The following is a 26,383-nucleotide window of genomic DNA, read 5'->3' as shown; positions in this document are numbered from 1 at the left end:
AAAAGTGTTTGACGGTTGTTTTTAGTTTTTTTCCAGTTAGTTTTGAAAGCAGTGTTTATAGTTGTACTTTTTAATTTTATTTTAGGATCTTCTGTTATTCCTATTTGCAAAAATGTTACCTTATAGTTTTAGTTACCAGTAATAATCCTGATACCAAGGGGGTGGGGAAACAGGAGGGGGAGTGCAGAGGGGGGATTTGGGCTATGAGACCCAGCTGATTGCAGCATGACGATGCACGTACTCTTACATGACAGTGTGAGTACTCCTAAATGCCAGTGCACGTACTCCTACATGACAGTGTGAGTACTCCTAAATGCCAGTGCACATACTCCTACATGACAGTGTGAGTACTCCTAAATGCTAATGCACGTACTCCTACATGACAGTGTGAGTACTCCTAAATGCCAGTGCACGTACTCTTACATGACAGTGTGAGTACTCCTAAATGCTAATGCACGTACTCCTACATGACAGTGTGAGTACTCCTAAATGCTAATGCACGTACTCCTACATGACAGTGTGAGTACTCCTACATGACAGTGTGAGTACTCCTACATGACAATGCACATACTCCTACATGACAGTGTGAGTACTCCTACATGACAATGCACATACTCCTACATGACAGTGTGAGTACTCCTACATGACAATGCACATACTCCTACATGACAGTGTGAGTACTCCTACATGACAATGCACATACTCCTACATGACAGTGTGAGTACTCCTACATGACAGTGTGAGTACTCCTACATGACAGTGTGAGTACTCCTACATGACAATGCACATACTCCTACCTGATGGTGCCTGCACTCCTACTTGAAAATGTACATACTCCTAAATGTTCCCATCTTTCATCGATGATCACGGCGAATTATACAGTCAATATGGAGGGACTGGTTTTAAGGAACTTCTGGCTGATGAGTAGGCTGTATTCTGCAGGGCATCCTGGGATCAGGATTGGCTCTGAAGGTCCAGGAGCAGCACAGGCAGAAGCACTTCGAGAAGAGAAGGCACCCAGCTGCTGGACTCATCCAGGTGAGAGCCGTCCTCGCCTCCCCATCTGGACCCGCTCCCTGTCCTCCAGATCTATGCATTCATAAAGCTGCACCAGCCTGGTGTATAAACAGCGTCTTAGGGCAAAGACTGTAAGGATCATTCAGTGATGTGTCCCTGAAAAGGAGCTTAGCATGTCAGTGTAGTTTCAGTGTAGCCCATACTGGTTGGTTAGTTGTAAGGGTTAGTGAGATATTGTGCTTATGATGCCTCCTCTCTGCAGTCCGCCTGGAGATACTATGCCACCGATCCTGCCCGGGAGGACCTCATCGCCACCTGGAGGTTCTACGAGACCATCATATCCCTGCCGTGCTTCAGGCATGTAAATAAAGCCACGCCCACCCATCTGGTGGCCACGCCCCCTGAGCTGGGTGGGGCACCACCGTCCCACCGCCAAATCCCACATTTCCGTCTTGATATCCGAATATTTCATTTTCATGAGTCACGGTAAAACTTTTATTTTCCATCATTTGTTTGCATGTGTTTATGTTATTGCTTTTCTTTTGTTACTCTTTTATCATTTATGCATCTCTGTACATTTAGGAGACAAATCGATCATCAGAACTGAACTCTGATCATATTTTATTTGTGTATTTGTTGTTGTGTGGTGTGTTTATTGTGATTATTTTTGCTGTTGCTTTACACATTGTCTGTGCATCTTTTTTTTGGCATCTAGCCTGCATGAGTCGGTTTAGGCAGAAGTTGACACTTTGGCTTCCGTTTAAACCCTGGAATCCCACCACAAAAAGCGAGAGCTAATTCTTCAAGGTAACAAAACATGGCATGGCAGGACGTGGCATTAAATTTGTTGTAGTATGTCTGCGCTGGGGGGATGAGGGGTGGTTGAGCTGTCAAGGCAGCCCAACGGCTCCCTCAGATGACCAGAGGTTCACAGATAATTGTGGGAAAATTATATCAAGCGTGACGGGTGACCAGAGTCGCAAACTTGGTTCAGATCCTCTGCACGAATGAAATGATTGATGTCAGTAACCTGGGAAACGATTCACACAGTGTTTTACAGCAAAATCTACACCCCCAGCAAGCGAAAGTGAAGCGAACTCTTTTTTTTTCTGCTTCCTCCTGCAGGAAGGATCACTTAGAGGCAATGACCAGGTGAGTCAGTTTGCGTCCTCTGTGTGTGTGCTCCTGTGCATTTCAGGTCCCAGGTGTGGGTTTACCGAGCACTGCTTTAACCAGTAGTTCCTGAAGCTCGACAAGTGAATTTACAGTACAGGTGTTGTGGTAACAACACAAAGGTCATGTGTTCAAATCCCTGGGAGAGCACATAAATTATAACTCCTCTCTGTAGCACAAGTTGCTTTCGATAAAAGAGCCGCATAAAATGAGTGAATATAAAGGTTCTGCAGGACGAGATAAACGATGCTTTAACGAGATAAAATGGTTTAATAAGCCCTGGGTTATCGCTTGACCATGGCGCAATATGAACCAGAACAAAGACTCCCGTTGTCCTTTCAGTCAAGCATTTTCCAGCTGCTTATCCCAGGTTGCAGAGGAGTCTGGAGCCCGACACAGGGCAGGGATACAGCCTCGAGGAATGCCAGGCCGTTGCAGGGCACATGCACACAATCACAAACCACGGGCGATTTAGACACCAGCGTGCCAGTTCTGCTTATATGGCCTGCATGTCTCTGGGTTGCGGGGACGCTCAACGTGGGGAAAGCGTGCAAATGGCACACATGCAGGGCTGGGGGTGCGCCTCCGTCCCCCAGTCCTGGTGCTGACCGACAGCGTAGACAGGCACTCAGATCAATAGCTACAGGTGTCGCCCGCATTGGGTGTTTCTGTACATAGCGTAAGATCATTGAAGTTCCATTACGTTAAAGACAGTGTGTCGCATTCTGTTTTCCCTGAAATGAATTGCACTCTCACTGGAGACAAAAATGAATTGCATTCCTAAAATATACATCTGTTAATACCCTCCCTTATTATTTAATGCCTGAAATGTCTCTCGCAGTGAATGGCAGCTAATGACCTCCATTAAAAATGTATTAAATATGAGACAGAGACTCGCACTTCCCGTTGGCTAATGACGAATCCGTTCATGCTCATGAATCTAACGGCTGTCTGGCAGGAACATGCTCTCCCTTGATCGTGTCCCGCTTGGTGATGAACGGTGGCCCGTGCCCTTTTGTGAAATACTTACTTCATACTTGTAAAAGTTTATTTTTTGAAGTTGCTGTCCAGTGCTGCCCGTGATTCAGCACCTGCCGATATTTACAGGACGTCCCACTGGGGCGTGTGAGAGGGAAGAATAGGGTCATGATTGATTTGTGTTAATGGGGTTAAAATGATTTAGCGTTCCGATTAATTTTCCCCATGTAAGTGCGTCGTATTTCTGCCAAGAGCGCCGCACTCTACGTCATCGATTTATTCCCTTTTATTTCGCATCTCGTTTGTGTTAATGCAAGGTTGGTTTAATTAGAGAAGCAGCTTGCGTCCAATCACAGAACACTCACACAGGCGCGCAGGTCCACTCAAAGCTTAGCTTCATCCTAGTATGCTGTCTTCCTCAGGGCCAGGACTCTGCAGAGAGAGTCTCTTGTCTTTATGAACCCCTCTGGGAAACCAGGGAAGCTCTTCCATGTTGACCTTCTTTATTAAGAATGACTTCTGCCTCCTTACTAATGCCCTCCATCTGGCCCAAATGTCCATGATTTGTTGTTGGGTGCTGGGTGCCCGACTCGGGCTTGAGAAAGACACTCAAATCACATGAACCAGGCAGTTCCGTGGAGCCCTTGAGTTTTCAGCGCCCCCTGTTAGCCAGGATGAGTCACTACGCTGGTGTGCTTTTTTTTTTTTGAGGGGGCGCCGCAGAAACAATAAACGGGGCCCGCAGAGAAAGGTGGCGGTGGCGTGCTGCGGCGGTCGTGCCGTCGCTCGGAGAAGAAGCCGCTGGGTTTGGAGATCCGAGCCACTGGCTTCAGAATGCGCTTCAGAGGTCTTGTAAACGGAAAGCTTGTTCTTCATACTGTTTGGAGTCAGCGATCTGGTCAGAGTCAGCTGGTGAGGCCGTAAGAAGCATTATCCGGGAACGGCAGCTAGGCCACTTGGGAATCGGTCCACGTGAACTCTGCTGCCTTTGAAGGGCTGCTTTGGTAAGAGCTTATTTTACATCGCTTATGCCCATACAACACTGGGATCTAATTTTCCACTCTTTATGTAGCACAAGAGCTAGTCAGTGGGAATTTCATTGCCCCCTCTCTGTGCACTAAAAGCCCCCCATTCTCCTCACTCTCAGCACCTTAATCTCTTGCCTTTATGCTGGGCAGGAGATAGAGGAGTATATTGTGTTCACTGTGGGAGCAAAAGTAGGAGAATGCTCCAGTCTCTTCTTGCCCCCCCCCCCCCACCCCCCCCTTCATCCAGAGGCCGAGGGTTTTATTGTACAGCGGCCGTCTCTGCCAAACACTGCCGGCAGCTCCAGGTCCAAAAAGGTCCGCTTTCTCGCGGACTCTGAACCTGACCCCGGGGTCGGGGGGTTGAGTTACGGTAAGGGGGGGGGGCACTTTAAGTTGGCAGTAAAGCAAATGGCAAAGGGGGGCAAACCCGGGAGTTCACCATCACTGCGTTCCCGTTTAAAAAAGAAATAAATATGTAAAATTACTGCTTTTTGGGTATGCAGCATCTCACTGGTTTAAAATCGCTTATGATTACTATATATTATTGGGACCTAGTTTAACTTCACCTTAATTCTTTCAGGGCATTGCAAACCGAACCTTTAGAGAGACTGCAGTAGAGTGTATGAATTTAGCGAACGCTACAAGTATGTCACAGCCAACATGAATCCTCAGTGTCAAATCAGATTGTAAACCATTAGGATTAGTTGTTGGGATCCATTTCCCATTATCCATGACATCACCTGTATCAGGGATATCAGCAAAGCACGTTAAACAAAACCCACTGTTACAGTACATGATGACAAGGGTCTCTCAGACACGGATCGGTTATCAGGACCCGACCATGTTCTCGGTGCGTGCGATCACCGTTTGGATCGGGATTCAGCTTCATGGAGCCGGCGGAAAGGTCCGTGTCCAGACGAGAAGAACAGTTCCCTGTGTCCTCGTTAAAGTAAAACATGATAGCGGAGCGTAATTAAGGGGCCAGGCAGGCTGGCCCGTGTCAGGATGAGAGAAGAGCATCTGTGTGTTATATGCCAGTGACCTTTCAAGAGGCTGGGCAGGCCTGAGTAAGGGAATAAGGAATGACTTAGTTATGAAGATAAAAACTCATTAACTGCGCTAAAGGTTGTGTTGATTAGTTTTCTGTAATCCTCATTTAGGTCATGGATTGGTGTCAAATTGTGCTGTCAGTGTAGCAATATCGTGCAGTATATTCGCAAAGTGTGACTGACTGCGAGTCTTACACTGTATAATTCACAGCTCAGGGTCATTTTTCAAATTGTCTATTTTTTTTTTACGTAAAATGTCCTGATCTGGGATCATCAAATGTGTCCGTGACAAAATGTTTTGATTGAGAAAGAAATATATATGTAGGCTATGTTTTTAAGCGTCTGAGGTAATAAATATGTGTGTGTGTGTGTGTGTGTGTGTGTGTGGCCCAGGTATACCTTGCCTTGTGGGGACCAAATGTCCCCACAACGTGATGAATACCTGTTTTTTTTTTTTTACCTTATGGGGACCAGTTTTCCAAAATGTTGGTCAGGATTGGGATGCCGTTTGCTCCTGAGTGGCCGGTCAGTGGCTGTAGTTAAACATTTCGGATCCAGTCTCACACTGGTCTCTGTCGTCCTCCCCCAGCCAAAAGCTGAGCTTACTGGAGCGGGTTCGACAGTCCAACCCGCGGGCAGCCGCAGCAGCCGCCGTCAGGGGGAAGCCGCTGGTGCCCCTCAGCGCTGACGGCATCGAGGAGGGCCCCCCCAAGGAGCCCAAGCCCGCCGGGTTCAGCAACCGGGAGAGATTCCGTACAGCCTTCCGCATGAAGGCCTACGCCCTCAGACAGAGCTCGGAAGGTAGGGGGCTTGACCAAGCGCTATGGGGGTGATCTGTGGCTGTGTGGGTTAGGATAGGTGAGCAGAAAGTTGCTGGTTTGAATCCCGTGGCCGGGAGAGTGATCTCACCACTGGGCCCTTGAGCAAGGCCCATAACCTCATCTGATCCTCCTTGGGATTAAAGTGTCTGCTAAATTTATTTTATTTTTTTATATTTTAATATTTTATTCTCATATGTGAAGCACTGTGAGCTGCATCCCTTGTTTAAAAAGTGCTGTGTAAATATAGATGATTATTTTAAATATATACATATAAATAAATGTAATGTAACAAGTCATTTAGGTCTCTCCTGGCCATAGGTTTGGAAAGTTTTCAAATGAGCCAGAAAGGGCGTAAATTTGGTTTCAGCACTGGGGGGTTGAGGTCTTTAAGTGGAAACATGATTATTGGGTGGGGGGGGGGGATGTATTAGCTGGTTTTGATTAGCTGGTTACAACTCCCCCATCCTCCCCGTAATTTACGCCCATGGAGCCAGAGGATCTATAAAAATGATTTTCTGTTGCTAGGCACTGGTAAATGCCCCCCTCTTAAAATGAACGGGTAATAGATAACAAAGCTTTGGCTTTAGTGAAAAGTAGTGAAGAGCAGCGGGGTACCAGAGCCTGGGAGCGCTTTGCTCTCCGTTAGAGAGGGTTAGGGATAGGGTTTAGGGTACCGGAGCCTGGGAGCGCTTTGCTCTCCGTTAGAGAGGGTTAGGGTTAGGGTTTAGGGTACCGGAGCCTGGGAGCACTTTGCTTTCCGTTAGAGAGGGTTAGGGATAGGGTTTAGGGTACCGGAGCCTGGGAGCGCTTTGCTCTCCGTTAGAGAGGGTTAGGGTTAGGGTTTAGGGTACCGGAGCCTGGGAGCGCTTTGCTCTCCGTTAGAGAGGGTTAGGGTTAGGGTTAGGGTTAGGGTACCGGAGCCTGGGAGCGCTTTGCTCTTCGTTAGAGAGGGTTAGGGTTAGGGTACCCGAGCCTGGGAGCGCTTTGCTCTCCGTTAGAGAGGGTTAGGGTTAGGGTACCGGAGCCTGGGAGCGCTTTGCTCTCCGTTAGAGAGGGTTAGGGATAGGGTTTAGGGTACCGGAGCCTGGGAGCGCTTTGCTCTCCGTTAGAGAGGGTTAGGGATAGGGTTAGGGTACCGGAGCCTGGGAGCGCTTTGCTCTCCGTTAGAGAGGGTTAGGGATAGGGTTTAGGGTACCGGAGCCTGGGAGCGCTTTGCTCTCCGTTAGAGAGGGTTAGGGATAGGGTTTAGGGTACCGGAGCCTGGGAGCGCTTTGCTCTCCGTTAGAGAGGGTTAGGGTTAGGGTTTAGGGTACCGGAGCCTGGGAGCGCTTTGCGGGCGGCCTGAGTTCGTGTTTCTCTCCTGTCAGATGCCGGAGCTCCACCGGAGGGCGCCTGTGAGGACCGGGGCTTTCCAGCCGATGTTCTCCTGGAGGCCATGATCCCCACACTCAAACTGGTCATCAGGGCTGTCAGGTGAGATGGGACCAGCACAGCTGTGATGGGGAACACGAGGAGAACACTAACTGGAATGCCACCATGTTACCATAGGAACCGCACCATATTACACCTCATCATCATTGTAACTTTGAGGACTCTTGGTCAGCGGCCGTTTTAGATAGATATTCCTTATTCAGCTGTACAATGTAATTAAGTTTGTATGTAGCTGACCACAGAACATGTCCTCCATCATTAGTTAGCAAAGCCGGTCTGGTTTCTCCCGATTCTGTCCTGCCACTGAACTCCAAACTACAGGCTGACGGCTCCCTGCCTCGTACCCACTGCCAGCCTCCTTCCTGTTCCTGTTCTCAGTCAGCCTCCTTCCCGATCCTGTTCTCATTCAGCCTCCTTCCTGTTCCTGTTCTCAGTCAGCCTCCTTCCCGATCCTGTTCTCAGTCAGCCTCCTTCCCGTTCCTGTTCTCAGTCAGCCTCCTTCCTGATCCTGTTCTCAGCCCGGTCGCGTTTCCCGGTCTGTCCCCGCAGGATCATGAAGTTCCTGCTGAGCAAGAAGCGCTTTAAGGAGACGCTACGGCCATATGACGTGAAGGATGTGATCGAGCAGTACTCGGCTGGACATCTGGACATGCTCTGCAGGATCAAGTACCTGCAAGGAAGGTGAGGCCGGAGCAGCTGCAAGAGTTAATACTAATCTGCTAATATAAAGAGTAGAGCTAATGCTAATCTGCTAATATGAAGAGTAGAGCTAATGCTAATCTGCTAATATGAAGGCCAGAGCTAATGCTAATCTGCTAATATGAAGGGTTTAGTGGAGCCGGTGCTGGGGGAATATTATCATAGGATTAAACAAATGGTATTTATAGAATATATGCAAATGAACAGTAATGCAATGAAAAGTAACAAGAATCTCCTCCGTTCTCCTAATACTTACTGCTATCTCCTTGGATGGCTAGAATAACGCCTCTTCGGTTCCCAAACCTCTCGTCAGGGGCACCCCAGTCATTCCATGTTATTTGCAAAATTTCGCCACCGCCTCACTTAATTAGCTAAATAGTACGATGAGGTATCGATTAGCCAAACATGCTATGCTAGCAGTGGAATGCAGGAACCACATAGAGTGTTGGATGGTCACTGTAAACACTGACAGGACTTAAAGAGAGGTTTCAAAATGGCTAAGGTGACACGGGTTGACGGGTTTAGTGGAGTTTCACAGCATGGCAGCATGATGAATGAAATGTCTCGTTTTGAGAGTTTTTGTCTCAGCAGCGGTTACTCAGTGTAAGTGAAGCTGCCTTGCGTGTCCCGTGACGTCACACAGGTTAGACATGATTCTCGCCCCCGGTCCCCCACTGACCCCTAAGCATAAGAAGACCCAGAAGACGCCGTTCACCTATCCTGCCCAGCAGTCTCCCAGGTCCGTCTCCCAGCCACCTTTCCGTTTCTCTCTAAACTGTAGCTGTTTTACTGTGTCTGCCTTTCGGCTTGACCACGACTCGCACTCTTGCTACCCCTCAGACACGAGCCCTACCTATCCAAAGCCTCTGCGCCTGAGGCCGAAGACCAAAGCATGATGGGACGTTTTCTGCGAGTCGAGAGACAGGTACCCGTGGCTGGTCCGGGCCGGGCACGAGACTGGGTATAGCACGGCCAGACCCTCCTGCCACCATGTACTTGTCTCCCCACAGGTGGAGGACATGGAGAAGAAGCTGGACTTCCTGGTGGACATGCACATGCAGCACACGGAGCACTTGCAGGTGGACGCCGGCGGCGCGGCCCAGCTGACCATGGGAGACCCGCGCGGCGGCAAACCCGGCGGCAAGGAGGACAACAGGTACGCGGAGATCCGCCGCGTCCTGCTGGACTACACCGACGGCTGCCCACACATGCCCTACCAGGTACCCATCAGCAAGGTGACCCCCTACTACAGCTTCAGGCAGGACCACGGCATGCCCCTGGGTCCGGTCGCGCCCACCTACACGGAGCGCCCCACCGTGCTGCCCATCAGCTCGCTCCTGGAGACCCAAGGCCACTTCGGAGGCGAGGGGCCCAGCCCTCGCCCCGGTCAGGGCTGGACCTTGGGACGCGACGTGGACACGCCCCTCTCGCTGCCATCCGTCAACCACGAAGAGCTGGAGCGCTCACCCAGCGGCTTCAGTATCTCGCAGGAAAGGGAGGACGTCTCATTCAGCACGGGGGCTGGTCCCGGGGCCCCCGGCTGGGTGAAAGAGAAGCGCTACCTGGCCGAAGGTGAGACTGACACGGACACCGACCCCTTCACCCCCAGCGGGCCCCTCCCCCTGTCCTCCACCGGCGAGGGCTTCCCTGACTCCGTGTGGAACACGCCCTCCTAACCCCGTGTCATTGGCCGGTGAAAAAGGGGCGGAGCTATTGCCTTCTGGTAAGATACATTTAAATGGGAGGAAGAGTGGCCCCCATATGTATAATATACAGACTTTGTACAGAGCACCCATTGCAAAGTTAAGCAAAAGGACAAAAAAATTAATAAAAATCACCCAAAGCTTTATTTATCGCTGCGAAGCAAACAGCACTGCATGTGATGCATGCACATTTAGTGGTAGACACTGCAAAGTTCAGGTAACGGGGAATAATAAAAATAATCATTAAAAAAACGAACTCGATGAATACTTTAAATGCTATGCCGTTTTTAAGAACTTATTTTTGGAAAGATACCGCATTATTTTTAATTTTTTTTTATTATAATTTAAATGCATGGTTTGCATGAATCTGCAGCGTTTCTGAAAGGGTTGAGCTGGATGCCTTTGACAACATTTCTCAGCTTTATCGTGCAGTACGTTGTGTGGCTACATATGTTTGGGCAAGAAAAAAGAGAATGCGAAAATGAAATATCTATTTGGTTCCCTATTTTCGTCGCATGCCGTGGCACGTGGCGAACTTCCCAGACTTCTGAATTGGGTTCCGTTTATTTGTGGTACACATGAAGGGCCGGATCTATCAAGCTTTTGCACAAGTGTGAAATTTCCACCTGTTTTTCCACAAAGTAACTGAGAGTTAATGGATCAATTTTAAACCCCCATACTGATTGTAGCCTTATAAGTACATAAGTTTTTTTAAAAAATTTTAAATTATTATTATTATTATTATTTTATTATTATTATTACCCAAAGGAAAAACAGGTTCAAATTTTTAACTGGTGAAAAACATTTTCTGAGCTGGAACGAGAGGCATTGCAACGTCCTCCACAAGAAGAAACTTGAAATCCTTCATTCACACACATTTAACGAATTTTAAGTTTGAGCATTTCCACCGCGTTGAAACATGAGATTCTGCATACATAAATATCCATTGCTGAAGACACCAAGTATCATCCCATGTCGGTACTCCAGCCCTTAACCTCAAACCCCAGTATAAACCAAACCCCTATATATTAACACTTATTATCCTTAACACTGGTTAGTACTGGTTTTTACAGCATCACATAGAAATGGCGCATGTTAGTTGTTCAACATTTTTTGTTATGCTGCAAGTAGGTAAATGCAATTGTTATGAAAATGTCGTTTTTTAATCTTACGGGGAAAAAAAATAGTCTAAAATAGGCCTACATTATAGCATTTAACTTAAGCATTGGGCAAATAGACCTATTAAATATGCGTAAGTTCAGTGTTTGGCAAAACAAGACATAACATTTAAGGGATTAGAAAGATCTGTTTATGTTGAAATCACATCCATTTTTACAGCTGTGTTGAGTTTCACGCCCTTCTGAGGGACAAACAAATACACCCTGCATCCATGTTTCTGAATTTGCGCGTCACTTTGTCATAAGAATACATAGGAATTAAAGCTGACTAGTACAGGAATCGCAAAGACTGTAACACGTCAACCTGGTGAAGGGAAATGGCCGGGCTGCTTACGGCCAACAACGTCGCCCTTTTAATGGTGCCTTTTATAGCATGTGTCCCATTTGTGTGCAGCGGCCGCGGTATGTACTGTACTGTGCTACGCTTCCGTCGCTCCGACCCCCTCATTAATACGCATGGGAAGACTTTGTATGACCAAAGGCTTTTTCTTTGTTAACTTCCACGGTACCATTACTACACGTACAATTATGAATTATGAAACACAGGATAAATTCCATTAATAATAATAATAATAATAATAATAATAATAATAGCGTATTTAAGTTGCCACACTTTTATTTAAGACTTCTTATCAGTAGACTAGAGTTTTGAAAGGCATTGTCGAGATAGAGATACTAAATGAGACTGCTGAGTGTTGACGTCTCAGGTTCTGTCTACATCATGTATACTCTATAAAAAGTGAATACTCCCCTGATAGAGTACCAGGAGGAAATTACTCGTTTATTTTGTAATATCGGCAATACACAAACATGCCGGAAAGGCATTCTCTTCTGGGATGAGTTGTGTAACTGTTACTGAAACCCCCATATGTTGTTTTTACGACGACAATAGCCAAATAAGCAAATTTATGTTACATTTCTTAATGTCAGAGACGCTCTTATAGTCACTGTTACAATTGTTATGAGTTTCAGTCTTATTTTTAAATAAAGAAAGGTCTTCCAAACAGCTGCTCGAAGCATAATCGTTTCTAGGTGGAAGGTCTACGGCCATTTTATAGGACGGTTTTTATTGTATGTCGGGTTACAAGGAAGAAACAGTCATAAAGAACCAACCTTTCATAACACAGCTGATCCTTAATTAAAGCTTTGGATATGTTGGGACAGCAACTAATTTGCAGTACACTATTGTATAAGGGAACAGGAACATAAGCTTTCTGTCGCCTTGCATAGTTCATATATTTTTACATCTGAAAATGATTGGAAGTGACTATGATTGTTTTGTTACAATGTGTGGCTACAGAGAATATTTTACTTTTAATTACAGAATAAATTGTTGTTTCTTCAATGACCTTCCGCAAATTTTACGTTTTTTTGGATGATATTGAAAGGTTGAATGTATGACTTAGGCTTCGCCTTTCAGTTCATAGGAAGCACATGTAGGGTGTTAGACGATCATGAAAGACATTTATGCTACCTTTAAACGACGGGGATGTTTTTTGTACAAGTGTAGGCCATTCTTTCACCCCCTCACTGAACTACAGCTGCCAGTGGGGGCTCGAGGGTGATTTTCTTCCTCACCAGGACCGTCATGTGCCGTGTACAGATCGTGCTTCAATTCGACAGCACTTAACACAAGGTAATTCCATCTGGTAGGCTGACTTTCACTGAATAATGATACTTGGCTCATCATAGTTAAGAGCTACACAGTAACCTAAGATAAGTAAAAGTTATGCTTTTCATCTTTCATCTTAATGATCTAATCGTAATACTTATGACCACTATATGTAGCCCTTTTTAAAATCATTGTTCGATTGTTAACTGTTTCTCCAATTTTGTGGGCAGTGAAACTAAAATCTACCCCCTGTCACCTCTATATATGGTTATGTGTCACTTTTTAAAAAGAAAACTGATGTATCTGAATGAATGTGCAGTCAAAATGAGTTGTAAATGAAAGTTAAAATGGCCGCAGAGTTCCTGGTTCCTGAGGCCCTGCAGAGTTCCTGGTTCCTGAGGCCCTGCAGGCCGGTTTGCTTAAAGTCACGTTTTCCTCCTGCTTTCACTTCCCTTCCTATTACCCGGGTGTGTGGCTATAGCGTAGATCCTTAACGAAACTAAGCCACAACAGTGGCTTAATACGAATGCAATTCGTTTTAGAATACTTGTCTTTAGTGTTCGTTTCCTGAAAAGGTGCACTTTATATGAGTTTAACAAAACATTTTGAACTTCGACTCTAATAATTTTGCTCTCATTTGGTCATTCCAGATAAATGAACCCTTTAATGTTTCTTCAAAATAGAGTTAATTTTTCAAACATTTTTATTTTCGAGGTTACCCTCGGACAGTGGTTTAGGGATATTTAACGTTCTTCTTATTTGAATAACTAAGGTTTAGTGATTGTACTAAATAGCGGTAGCGTGACACAGCCTCGTGTCGCTCCATGCACACACGTACGCGCGCTGTATAGACTGTAATTATGGGCATATGACTGACCAGACATTTTTTGTGCCTTGCCCTCGTACGAGTTTTAAGTACATCGAACAAATGTGTCTGTTAAAGCTTCTCTTTGCTTTGTCTTCATTTTCGTCATTGCGATTTTTTTTTTCCAAACAAAGGGAACAAACTTTTATACAAGTGACCTTCAGAGCTATGTATAATTTTCCTCATTGCAATTTTTAAATGGTACTTGTAATTTATATTCTAGATCTAACCAGTTTAAGATATTTTCATTTAATAATATGCAAATGGTATTCTTACTTGATTTTTTTTTATGTTTGTCTTTACTACTGCACCACTTGCTAATAAAATAAAGAGATGCTACAATGGAAATCCGTTCATAGGCTGGTATATTCCTGTCTTCATTGTTTATGTTAGGTGTAAATTGTTTGCATGTATAATACTTGCATGTATGTGCACAAAAAAACTATTCTTTGTTTTACATGCACATCATCATCCGCGCGTTTTATGTTCATTCCCTGCCTTCCTGCTACATGGAGAACAGTCGCACGTGGAGGTGAGTGTGATTGGCTCAGGGTTGCTTGGCGATGAGAGGACCAATGGCATGCCAGCCTGCTCACTTTCTCAGTGCGTATATTTAATCTGTTTATATAAAATATGGGAGAGGAGCGATGAGGTGGAGTTTCCCAATAGGACCATGGATCTCTGCCAAGCGTGGGCCTCAGTAAGGTCCTGATACCCCCCCCCCCCCCCCCCCCTGCATTCTCAACCATGTGACTGGGATGGTGCCTTTGTTGTAATTATATCCACTGACTCGTTCAGTAATTTATCTATATTGTATTTGCTGATAGGCAAACTCACTTCACCTTTGAGCTGGTAGACCCTGAGGAACCAGGCACGAGAATAATATAATTATGTGCCAGTCTAGGGTTACTGTGTTTTGGCTGCATTTCCGATGTCAGCTTATGAGATCTGGGGTTTTCAGTCGCTGCACAGTTATCTGTGTTTCGTATGACACTGGAATTCTGGAACTCTGAGACAGACACTGCATCGCTTTATGGGATAAACGGTGGAGGATAAAATATGGCCACAAATTCCAGTGTACACACAGTGCGTCCTTTGGTGAGCCCCAGTATGCTAATTTGCAAACTGATCCTGGGAGAATCTGAAACTTGTTGTTAACAGGTTCTGGGGGTCTTGCCAGTATTTACCACCATAGATGTAGCTTCCAGAAACGTCCCTTAAGTAATTTATTCTCTCAAAACACACAAAGCTGATTTGCAGTCGATTTAAAACTGTTATGTTAATCTTTCAGTTGTCGTTAACAACAGTTCAGCTCAAAGACTTAGGACTGAAGGTGATATTTCATTTGTCTTATTTAAATGTGACCCAGTTAGAAGAAACTTTCCATGTCCTCTGAAAAATGTTACCAGTTAGGAGTTTCAAAGTGGGGCTAAACGATCCAGGTAAGATGACAGGGTGTGACCTGCTGCGTGATCTCTAGCCGGCACCGTAAGGTCAGCCAGCCTCTCCTCTGTGGCTGAAAACCCGGGACAGGAGAACCAGCCGCCCCCTTAGACCTCGACTGTAAGGCGAGATACCGAAAGAATAGCAGAGCGACAGCACGGGGCCACATGTGAGCTCTGGGGTCTCTGGGCCCCCGGACTCAATCTTTGTTTGCTTGACATGCAGAGGTTGTGTACTGGCCTGGGATTTAATTACTCGAGCATTTATGAATAATGCCGGTATATCCCAGCATCGGGGTGTTTGGAATGCCTGTATTATTGCTTCCTTTGTTCACAGTGATGTGTGTGCCCTGTGATGGGCTGGCGTCCCACTCAGGGGGGGGGCCCTGCCTCACCTCCTGTCCTTCCTGGGACAGGCTCACCCTGACCCTGAAGCTCATGGCTGTACAGGTTTTGTGTCCGTCACCTGAGAGACGGAATGGAAATATCCCCCGGAAAACACAGAAAGTGCAAATCAGCAGGAAGTCGGAGGCATTCAATGTTTTTCTGATGATCATCCACAGTTGGGCTTCCGGGTGTAAATTAAAACTGCTGTGAGAGGCGGGGAACAGACCCCAGGCGCAGGTGGGAGGTCTCTGCTGGTATGACCCACCTGTTGGTGGTGTAGAAATGTGGACTTCCGCTCTGCTAGAGGGGCAAGACTTTCTAGAAATTTCTCCCAGAGATGCACAGACTTCAAAGGAGTGTCAATCTTAATCTTTCTTAACTTCAACCAACTGCCGTCAGGTTGACCTTGAGGGAGGAGGTGGGAGAGAAAAAAAAAAGGAAAAAATGTTCTTGTATTGCAGATGTGCAGATATGCATGCAGTACATCTTGGGATTTTAATTTATATCTGAATGAGTCTGAATGCTGCTCTGAACAACAGTGCTGCTTTTTACATGCAAATGGCTAATACTGTATGTGACAGAGTATTCAGGTCGTCCAGCTTGGTCTCAGTTTTCCATATCGGAGTGTTTCCCAGGCCCCTGGTGGTACCCAGAATGCTCAGCCTTATTTTCTCCTGCCAATTAAGGCTGTGCACCAGCGAATCAGGGCGCTACCACCCCAACATTAAAAAGGCCATTCAGTTGCTCTCAGAGAGCAATTACAGCTGCAGTTTCGAATAACATGCCCGCCTGTTATTACGGCCATTTAGAACGTGAGCCTGACCAGGGGGCTGAGCCCCTCGCCTGCCCACCCCGGCTTCGCCCCATCTGCGGAGTCGGGCCGGAACTCCTTTTCCTGATAAATCTCCCCCACCTGTCACTTGGGATCGGCCGAACAGACGTAAGACAGCGATCTCCTAAGATCAACCCCCCCCCCCCCTCAGAACAAATGGAAGTGGACTAATCTCACCCCGAAGACGGTAACCCCCATCTCAGGTGGAAAACAAATCTTGGACCAAGAATATAAAAAAAAAGGTACGTTCAGACTCAACATTAATGGTGAAGGAAGGTGCGGGGAATTTAAAATGTGAAAAAAGGTTATAAAGGACTGATACTCATCACGTGATTTGTGCAGTGAAAGACGTAAGACTTCTGAATTTTAAACATCCTTTTATGCTGCACTGTGCTTTAGTTTAGAATACAATAATTGTCATTTTTTTGGAATTATGCAAACATTATGTTTATTTGGGTTTGTGCTTTTTATCCTTTTCGTGTCCTGATGTGTTTAGACGTGTTTATAATTAATTCATTTGGCTCTGACTTAGAGATATTTATTTGTTTATAGATGTCAATAATGCTGTATGCATGAAAGGTAACTGATTTTAAGGCCAGTGGTAACTGGTTTTACTGTTTAACATCTTACGGTTCTTACCATAATCATGAATGTCTTGCGTGATGGAAATCAATAGACATAAAGGAAGGTGATTGTAGAGGACTAGGCTCTGGGGGAATGTGAGTGAAGGCGACGCTGTGTGTGCACACGCCGGTGAAGGGGTGTGTGGTCGTGCCGCAGGTCGTCGCCTTGCCATGGCTGTCTCCGGGGGGGCTGGCAGACACGGGGGGCTGTGCGTCAGCCTGTGTGTGGCCCTCATTCCCCTGGCCGTCCTTTACGGTAAAGGTAGGGGCTGCGGCCTGCAGTGGGCGAGAACCGCCGTCCCCCACAATCCGGCCAAAGACGAGCTAACCCTCCTGCAAGGCCTCCACTGTTGACAATGACAACGATGATGATTATTGTTTTTTAATTATACAAAAGTTAAAGTTGGATTCTCGTGTATTGTTTAAGCATCAGAAGGTCTATACAGGCAGTTCTCAAACCTCCTAACCCGGAAGTGTATTTATTGCTTAAAAAGTCGATGGTTCATTTTGATTTATGTGTAACACTTTACTTATGTTGGGAACGGTATTGATTTCATGTTTGAGATCTGACTGGAATTCCCTCCCGTTTTTCACATTTCCCATTTTCCCCAGTAAATAATCTGTTCTATAAACTGTTACGTACATAAAATTTTATGCAAATCAGATTTTTCAAGACCCCTTATGTCAAAAAATATACTTATAATACATGCTAAAGAGCACATTAAATAACAAAGACAAAGCTGAAATATATTTTCAGTGCTTGCTCACTTTTTTGCGTTAGGGTTTCCATAAACTTTGTGTTTTGGATATTTTTTTGCACCGCTCTGGATTCACTTGTTGGTTTTACTGTATGTAAATCGAGAGCTGCCTGTATATTAAAGTATTACTTCCAAAATCCAGTCATTCATTTACATCACACACGTCTGCTCTTGCCGCCCAGGGTCTCTGAGTGTCCTTGCCTGACTGCACACACTGTGTATGTACCGTTCATTAACTTATGGAACCAGTGCAGTGACTATACACTCTTATTTGCAGCTCTGAAAGGCAACTTTGAGAGACATTTGGAGAAGAGAGACATTCTTGTATCAACAGGTAGTTCAAGAAAATGGTCGGTCTTTCTTTAAAACTGTGTCTTAAGGAAAATGAGCACATCAGTGAAATTAGTGTTCATACGCCGTTATTATACAGTGCAATATTATAGTCTGTTGTGCTAAAGTACTGTAGTTAATTCAAAGAAGGACAACACAAGGTAATTATGTATCCAGATTTAGAAAATGATTTAAATCTCATAATAAACTCTTGAAATATTTACCAGAATTAATCAATTAATCGTTTTATTTCACAGGGGGAATAACTGCATAATGTTTTAATGAAAGCCAACTTAATCATTTTCATTTCCTGTTTGTGGGGGTGGACATTCTCTGAAATGTAACCCAGTTTGCACTTAAAAATCTGTTATGAGTTTTGTTATGACTGATCATAATATTAACATCATTGCGGTGTGTTTTTGCCCAGAAATTCCTGCTGGAAATGCCTCCATTGACCTGACTCTCTTGGTGAATAAGTTAATAAACTCGACACAAACTGGTATGTTGCAATATGAGTGACTTTTATTTTATAATTCACTCACAGCTTTTGTACAGTTTTATGCTGCGGAGCACTTGACAGATTTTTATTGCACAGATGCACCCTCAGTGGTCAGTTTATTTGGTATATTAGTTAATACCAGCTTGGTTCCACTTTAACCTCCAGAACCACTTCAAGGGGTGATGAGTGGTGTTGTCGGAGAATCCATTCAAGACACCACTGTTGTACTGAGCTGTTTTCTTTGTACTTGCAGCCTTCCTGTTAGCTTAAATAAGTCTGGTCATTCTCCTCTGACCTCTGGCTTTCACTCACAGAAATGCCACAGACTGGATGTTTTTCGTTAATTGCAGCATTATCTATAAACTAGGTGCTGTAGTGAAAATCCCAGCAGGGTAGCCGTTTCTGATAAACTTAACGCACCACATCTGACACCAACAATCTCACCACGGTCAATCTCGCTTAGATGAGGTGCCCTGGCCCTTCCAATGCATAGCCGCACCGAAAGCCAACCTCTTGACCAAGTCTGCGCACTGCAGGTATTCCGTTTCAGCCACACGATTCGCTGGAGCAGGCTGTTCACGATTCGCTGGAGCAGGCTGTTCACCAAGCAAACGTGGCTAATAAAAGTGGCCGCTGATCATTGTACGGCTTTTAATCGATGACAAGTAGTATTCACATTGAAATTCCATCAATGCCATCATGCGTCTCCCTGGGTAGCTTGACAACACTTCATCCTTTTGTGCTGCTCGATTTTGGTTTTACACTATTAAGAAGCAGTTACTTTTTTTTTAAAAGGCTACGAATTTAACCCCTCTTGGAAGGGGAATGGATTTTGTTTTAGCATCTTGTAGCATTAGCGTACCCAGCCATCAATCTTCCTTTACACCGGTGTGCCCTGAGTCTGGTGGGCCATCTCAGGCAATGCAGGCCCTTCGCTTGAAACAAACACCTACCGGTGTGATTATAACTCTGCTGAGCCACAGCGCGTTTCCTGCTCTCGCCCCCCTGTCCTGTTTTCCAGGCTCCCAGCACATTTTCACTCTGCTGAGCATCACGTCTCATAGTTCCTTGGCCTTCAACAAGCTCACCGTTCTCGTCTACAACAGTACGTCCCGACCGTGGGCTGGCTAATCCTCTCAGTGCGCCGGCATTCGCCCGCCCCATCAGATAATTTATCCAGAAATACACAGCTTGTATGATTTGATCGAAAGTACTCAGTTCTGTGTGGTGAAAACTGGTTTCCAACAGTTTCCAATTTCAGGAACGTCGAGACTAGCCTCTTTCCGATGAGATACTGCTACTGTTTGACTAATAGGTCTAACGACTTGACAGGTAAGCAGATACAAAGAGTATTTTTTGTGGTGTAATTTATCTCCAAATGCTATTATCCATCTTGCTCGTTTTGTGGTAACAGGATACAGATCAATATATATAATCCTAGACCACATTCTGATACGTATCAGGATAGTTTCTGAAGTTTATCAACGCTGGAGAGTTTATGGCTTGGGGAGTATGTCACCGTACATGAGATTGCTGGCATACCCTAAAAAGGTAACGTAGGGTAACTGACATCTGGACGTTTCTGGTCTCTGCATAGACTTCACTGCCATATTATTGGACATCATGGGGAATTCCTCCAGCTACCTTCACGAGATCTTCAAATCCAGCTCCATATTGTCAGGTGAGTGGATTTCATGAAAGCTACTGAAATTCGGCGCCAGCGTCCTCTGTGAAAGGCCATTTTGGTCGTGAGCCTCGTGTTCCAGCAGAAATCAGGATAAACCTCATTTACATGAGATGCAGGTCATTAAGATGGTCTGGAATGTGTCTGATGGTAGATGTGTCTACACAGTGAGTCAGAACAAGGACCCGGACTGCATATACATCTGTGTGATGGCTGGGAAGACTGGTGAGTTACCTGGTCCTTACTTCTGCCTTATTGAGTTTGGAGAAGGACGGAACATCCAATGAAGGAAGCCCATGTGTTATATCGATCCTGTGGTGGATCTTCAATCCTGAATATGTATTTTATTACTTTTGAGCCATTTAAAGGTATGTATTTGGTTTGATGTGCATTAGGCCTTAGGTCCCCATATTGTTGATGTCCATTTTCATAATTCAAAAACCATCCCCTTTAACGACCCCCCCTGTCCAAATGATGCTACGTCGCAGCATCTTGAAGCACATTTCTTTAGCTCCTGTGTTATGGTCTCTCAAACCATCTTAACATTATATTATATATGTGGCTGAGCCCCTGAATTCAGACACGGCTGTCTGATTGTGTTACGCTTGTGGTGTGATGGAGCGACCGATGCCCCCCCCCCCCCCATCTTACCAGTTTGCTCCTCTCCAGAGAGAGATCTGTCCCAGCTCTGGGAGGTGGAATCCGTCAAGCCTCTCTTCAATCAGACTATTACTGCTGACATCCACAGAGGTAATTTTAGCCCCTCTGCTCCTGTGCTGTTACACTGTGGAGAGCACAGCAGCTCTGTGAGGGCAGAGCAGGTAAGATGTCACTGAATACCCTGCCCTTCATTTCTCTGTGAAAGAACCACAACAATGGTAGCAGTAGGCTTCCCTGCCCACTATACATTCGTGCTGGAGTTAGGTCAACAGGTATCACAGGCTGGCTGGTTCTCTCTCTCTCTTCTTTTATTTCTTCCTCTCAAAGGCAACATCACAGTCCCTCATCTAGCTATGGGTAAGAACCTTCGGTGTTTATCTGCTCCCCTGATCTCACACTGGAACAAACTCCCATCATTTCTATCAAAAGAAGAAAGCAGATGAGGTTTGACCAGGGATGCGTCTCTTCAGAAGATCGTAGGTGGCTCGCTGGTTAGCAGAACACGGTGCTTTAGCGTCTCCTAAATAACGGATGTGCTTATGTAAAATTCGGTGTAGTGACTGTTTGTGGCCACCAGGGGGCCCTAATCAAACGCCTGATTTGAGTGGCGGTAAATACCGCCGCTAGATAGAACCCTACGTAGGCAGCCCGTTATAGTTAAATTACAATAATTATAGGTTCTAAGACTGAGGATTTCCTTTATTCCTTGTAATTTTGTTATTCAGTATATAATACTGCATATATATAATACTGTATTGGGATATTTGGCATTTATATGCCTACAGTGCATTCTCATCTTTTTCTGAAGTGCAGGGTAACAAGTGTAAGTTATACTGGGTATAATAATATAAAATTGAAAATCATACAATAAAAATCATGCCTCTTGTATTTTAGTCTTATTTTTTTACTTGAGAGCAACAGATTGATTCCTGAATAATTTGAGCGGCATTATATGTCAGCGTCATGATGTCATCTCACCCTCAAAAGAGTGGCACCATTCGCTGTCCGGCTCCAGCACCGACAGCTCGGCCCAGCCCAGCGGCACACAGAACGGCCCCGCTAACGCCACCGCGCCCGGTAAGCCTCCCTGCCTCGTCCGGCTCACCCTGCTGCACCCACGAACCCACTTTTAACCGGCTGACGGCAATGAGATGAGCGGGGGGGTGGTCTGTTCAGGGACCTTCGACCGTGACGAGTGAGTTTCTCTTAGTTTGCGCCGTGTCCTCTCCTCTTTCATTCTCAGCCCGGGGTGATGTCACGCCCAGCCGCAGCCCGACCTCCAGGACGGTGTCCCCGGCCAGTTTCGCTGAGAGACCACGCAGGGTTGCAGGTGCCTTTGTATTTTTTTATTTTTGCTGTTAACGGGAACAGTCCCGAGGCTGCGTCTCTCATCCAGGTGACTCCTGGTTCTCTTCCAAAGACGCACTGTCCGCCCGGCCCCCGGCTAACCCCGACTCCAGTCGCCTTTTAAACTCCGGGGTAGTTCGTCGATCGGGGAACTGGGCCCTGGGGAAGGCAGACCAATAATTCTGGATTTTTTTTTTTATGTGTACCTTCTGTAGTTTTTGATTCACTGCTGGGTCAAAGTTCTTCTTTGTCTCCTTTCAGAGGAAATAGCAAAATGATGCCGCGTGATAGTAACCATGGAAACGCAGTTTTCCATCCCTTGCAGTTATTTCAAAGCATAGGTCAGTAAAGGGTAAAAGCAAATTAAGTCTATCTATATTTATTATTTATAGTTATTCTTTATAAGATAAGAGGTTATTTATTATTTGAGGCACTCAGATAAATGACCGTGGTCAGTGGTGTGTGTGTGTTTATGATGAGGATGTGTTTAAAGACTGAAATAAATAAACTTTGAATTGCGAGGATTATTAGGCTAAGAGCGAAACGGCTTAAAGGACCAGTAATAAAGAGGCAGTTTCCATCACACACAGTACAGGGCGTGGATTAGGGGCAAAGGATAAATGCACAATGGGTGCGATTTGTGACCAGATAAAACCCAGCGGTCACAAAATAAGAACCAATTACGCCTGTGTTTTCAGTGCATAATTGCTGGACTGCAGTCAAATGGTACTAACAACGGAGAAAATTCATACAGAACAAATCCTCCCCTCGCGTTTCCGCATTGTTTATACTGCGGCGACTTACTGCTGCTCAAGAAAACGATCCATTTCTTCTTCATTCACTATAGGACTTATAGTCGACCTTCGGTAAATGGATAAAAAAATCGAAACAACACTACTAAAAGATCGCGTTTTCAAGAAAAGAAAAGAAAAAACGTTTCTACTGAACCCGACCACCAGAGGGCAGCATCTTCCCACAGAAACCTACTGGCTTATATGACTGTTGGTGGGGGAAACATGAATCATTGGGCTTTTGCGGATTAAAGCATGTTCTGATTTGCCCATTAAAAGGCGATAAGCGTGGCTGTTTTGCATTTTAAATGTCTTTGAGCTGTTCTTTTCACAAAGTGTCCCGGAAACTTATTAATCGTAGGTATTTCACATCCGTGATTGCACTGACACTGCGCACTATGCTGCCGCGTTCACTACCCGGAATGGTAATCGCGTTTACCAGGTGTTTGATGATTTTAACAAAAACGATCACGAGAGGTTGCCTGGTGCGAAAGACACTCGGAAACAAATTAAACCCGCATTATATATGATAAGGAACCATTAAGGCACATTTGTGAATAATAGACTTATAATGGACAGTAAAATCTTTTTTCCGCACAAAGGAGGTCTAACACTTTGCACAGCTACAGAAACAAAGAAGCCAATCTGTCTGCACTCAGAGGCCAAATTTTCCCGGTAATAGTCGCGATAATTTTGGTAAAATTGGCTGTGAGCATTTCTCTGTATTTACAACGAAGGTGGACCTGCTCGAGGTTTGCAATAAATGAAAATCAACAAGTACACAGAGTCACAGACCTACTGTCTGCAATCTTATAGGTCTCGGTGGTCCAAAAGGTACCGATCGTATGGCGCATTGCAGGTCAGAGCAGGATGTGGGGAAGGCGGTCAGCGCCGGCTCCGTCTCTGTCTCCCGGCAGGCTGTCCGTGGAAAAAAACGGACATCTCCCAGGCTGGGACAGTGAGAAAGAATGTGGAGCCCACGGCCAGCACTGCCGCCACCCCCATCAGCGCCCAGAAACTGCAGTCCTGCCTGCTCGAACTCTGCAAGTTCTTCTCGCGGTGCCGGTGCCGCGACTCCGACCGTGGCGGAGCGGCTCGGTAAGGCGGCGCGTTGCCATGACAACCTTATAATAAGTTCATAATGAGTAGCTCATATTCCACGTCTCATATTTATGTATCTAAATTGGGCATATATTGTGTAAATGACTCTCCATGAATGTGGGCAATAATGATGATTATCCTTTAATGGGAGTGAAATTGCTTCCGGTGAATTTCAGGTACTGTGCTGAAAACCAGCGCTGGTATGCGAGGTACACAACGGAGGTGTGCAAGAGGGTTAAGCGAGTATCCTACTCAAAAAGTAAGTGTTAAGTAACCTGGCAAATTAATTTTATGGCTGTTTCACCAGCATAACAATACAAGTTAAACTACACACACATGCACGCAAAAGCAAGAAATCCCATATTCCCTGAGCTTCCCTCTCTTTGCATATAAACACTGAGATTACCATTGCCTATTCTAACTTGGAGAGATTTCCTCTCTGGTCGTTCCTCTTCAATTCCTTTTAAGTCTTTTAAGAGTGCCTTTTTACACAAACGTGTTTTGGTGGGTCAGACTGCTGGAATCTCACGTTTACCCTGCACCATAATGATAGACTTAACATTGATACATTACAGAATCTAATTTCTACTGTACAACAAAATCATGAAATCAACATATATATAGTACATATATAGTATTTATATATAGTACAGAATCTCATTTTTGTCCGGCACTAAAATGATTTTTAAAATAAGTGCGGCATCTCACCTCGGTACTGAGGGACGTTCCCACTGATACTAAGCTCATGTTTTTGCACTGATTAATAAAGTACATTAAGTTAATTTGATATTTTTAACGTAACTGTTTACATAGCATAAGGCATAATAGGGCACAGCTATCTTCACGTTCTTCGTACTCATAATAAAATGCAGAATTAAAATCTGATTTCCACCTGCCCTTACAACAGCCCGCACGTCTGCGCGTTATGAAAGCGGAACAATTAGCCACGAATCACGTGATCTTGCGGTCGTGCTGCGGCTGCCAATGAGAAGCGGCGCTGAGTGAAACGGCATCTGCAGTGTGCACGAAGAAGCGTGTAATTAAAGTGGCACGGGGGGTGGTGGTGTGGGGTCGCTACAGGTGCTTTAAAAGCAGTGATTTTCATACTCAAAGAGAAGATCAAAGCGAAAGGATAACCTGACACCGTTATGATATTTTAGATTTTCATTTTCTTTCCCTAATTATAACGGTTTTCCTCTTCATTCTAAAGGCTCAAATACAATCTATAAATATAGTCTCTGTCTTTTACAATTAAGACGTAAACGTACCTGAACCCTGACTTTATACACACCTTAAACCTGCTGTACTTCATACATTGTAGATAATATTAGTTCTCTCTGCAACTCATCAGTTAATTGAGTCATTAATTAACTGCGTCATTAGTTAATTGAGTTCATGAACCTGTCAATGTTTTCACTGCAGTAATTTCTGTTTTTTAATTTCTTTGGGTTCTACAATTATAAATGTCCTCGTGTCTGTGTGCATGTATGTCTGTGTGGGCGTTTTTGTAATTATTACATCGTGGGGACCAGATTTTTGTATGTATGTGCGAGTCTGTCCGTTTCCGTGTGTGTGCACGTGTGTCTATGTGTGCATATTTGCGTGGCAATGTGTGCACGTGTGTGTGTGTGTGTGTGCGCGCGCGTGTGTATGCATGGTTGTGTGTGTGTGTGCGTGCTCATGCATGTGTCCTTTCCCTCCTTCTTACTGATCTCCAGCTTCCTTGCTTCCTTCTCCACGCAGATCTGAAGCAGAGGTGTCTGGCCAGGATGTGTGCAAAGCCGTGAGGAGAAGCTTCCACTCAGGGCTCCTGAGGAAACAGGCCCTGCTCTCGCTGTTTGTCTGCCGCCTGAATGCTCGCGGCCGCTGTAGCTGGCGCTGGCCTGCAGGGGGCAGGGTGCCTTCTCAACCCACACACTTATTTAAATGGGCGCCACATGTACATACAGAACACACACCAACACACAGTACAACACTTAGTAAATATAGCACAACAGCAATAATAATAATAATGATAATATACATTATAATGGATTATCAGTAGGTGGGTTTGTAATACATATGACAATGCATGCTGTAAACATTTCTATAATTATAAAACATTTTTTTTTTTACAGAGGTCACTCATGTTTTCCTTTTACTGTGAATTAGTCTGTTTGGAATTGGAGATGCAAAAGAAGTTATTTAAACATATTGTACATAGGCCTTGGGCTGCTGTAAATAGCTTCCAGAAGAATCAATAATTAAACTGGCTGTTTGGCGGTATTTGTGTCATGCTGTGTAACGGATGACTAACCCAGACCGAGGTTCGGTAACGCATGTTCGGTAAGGGCTGGCTGTGTGAGCGGGGTATTGATGCGCCTGGACTGAGGCCT

The 26,383-nt window shown here is 45.2% G+C and overlaps 2 protein-coding genes across 3 annotated transcripts in view; both read left to right on the top strand.

The window, feature by feature from the left end:
- The window catches only part of kcnq3 (potassium voltage-gated channel, KQT-like subfamily, member 3), a 72,379-nt gene extending 58,477 nt beyond the window's left edge, over window positions 1-13,902 (top strand). The window contains exons 7-16 of one of the 2 annotated variants that reach the window (XM_023815790.2): window positions 943-1,038; window positions 1,280-1,374; window positions 2,143-2,169; window positions 5,835-6,046; window positions 7,434-7,539; window positions 8,047-8,178; window positions 8,840-8,935; window positions 9,037-9,121; window positions 9,207-9,352; window positions 9,449-13,902. In XM_023815790.2, the coding sequence (XP_023671558.2) occupies window positions 943-1,038; window positions 1,280-1,374; window positions 2,143-2,169; window positions 5,835-6,046; window positions 7,434-7,539; window positions 8,047-8,178; window positions 8,840-8,935; window positions 9,037-9,121; window positions 9,207-9,352; window positions 9,449-9,872 (1,419 nt within the window). In that variant the 3' untranslated portion in view covers window positions 9,873-13,902. Of the gene's footprint in view, window positions 1-942; window positions 1,039-1,279; window positions 1,375-2,142; window positions 2,170-5,834; window positions 6,047-7,433; window positions 7,540-8,046; window positions 8,179-8,839; window positions 8,936-9,036; window positions 9,122-9,206 lie in introns of both variants that reach the window. The other variant, XM_023815789.2, reaches the window with a different exon arrangement.
- Window positions 13,903-19,054: 5,152 nt separating this feature from the next.
- LOC111845847 (HERV-H LTR-associating protein 1) lies at window positions 19,055-25,882 on the top strand. The gene is made up of 10 exons (XM_072711713.1): window positions 19,055-19,530; window positions 19,674-19,757; window positions 20,023-20,106; window positions 20,278-20,334; window positions 20,779-20,930; window positions 21,729-21,846; window positions 22,013-22,099; window positions 23,825-24,005; window positions 24,185-24,267; window positions 25,752-25,882. Exons 1-10 carry the CDS (start codon window positions 19,251-19,253, stop codon window positions 25,793-25,795), a joined length of 1,170 nt encoding a protein of 389 aa, XP_072567814.1. The 5' UTR covers window positions 19,055-19,250; the 3' UTR covers window positions 25,796-25,882.
- Window positions 25,883-26,383: the final 501 nt, after the last annotated feature.

The sequence above is a fragment of the Paramormyrops kingsleyae genome, chromosome 4 (assembly GCF_048594095.1).
Source record: "Paramormyrops kingsleyae isolate MSU_618 chromosome 4, PKINGS_0.4, whole genome shotgun sequence".
NCBI lineage: Eukaryota > Metazoa > Chordata > Actinopteri > Osteoglossiformes > Mormyridae > Paramormyrops > Paramormyrops kingsleyae.
The sequence above is the reverse complement of the archived record's forward strand: the minus strand, read 5'-3'. Positions and strand labels throughout refer to the sequence as shown.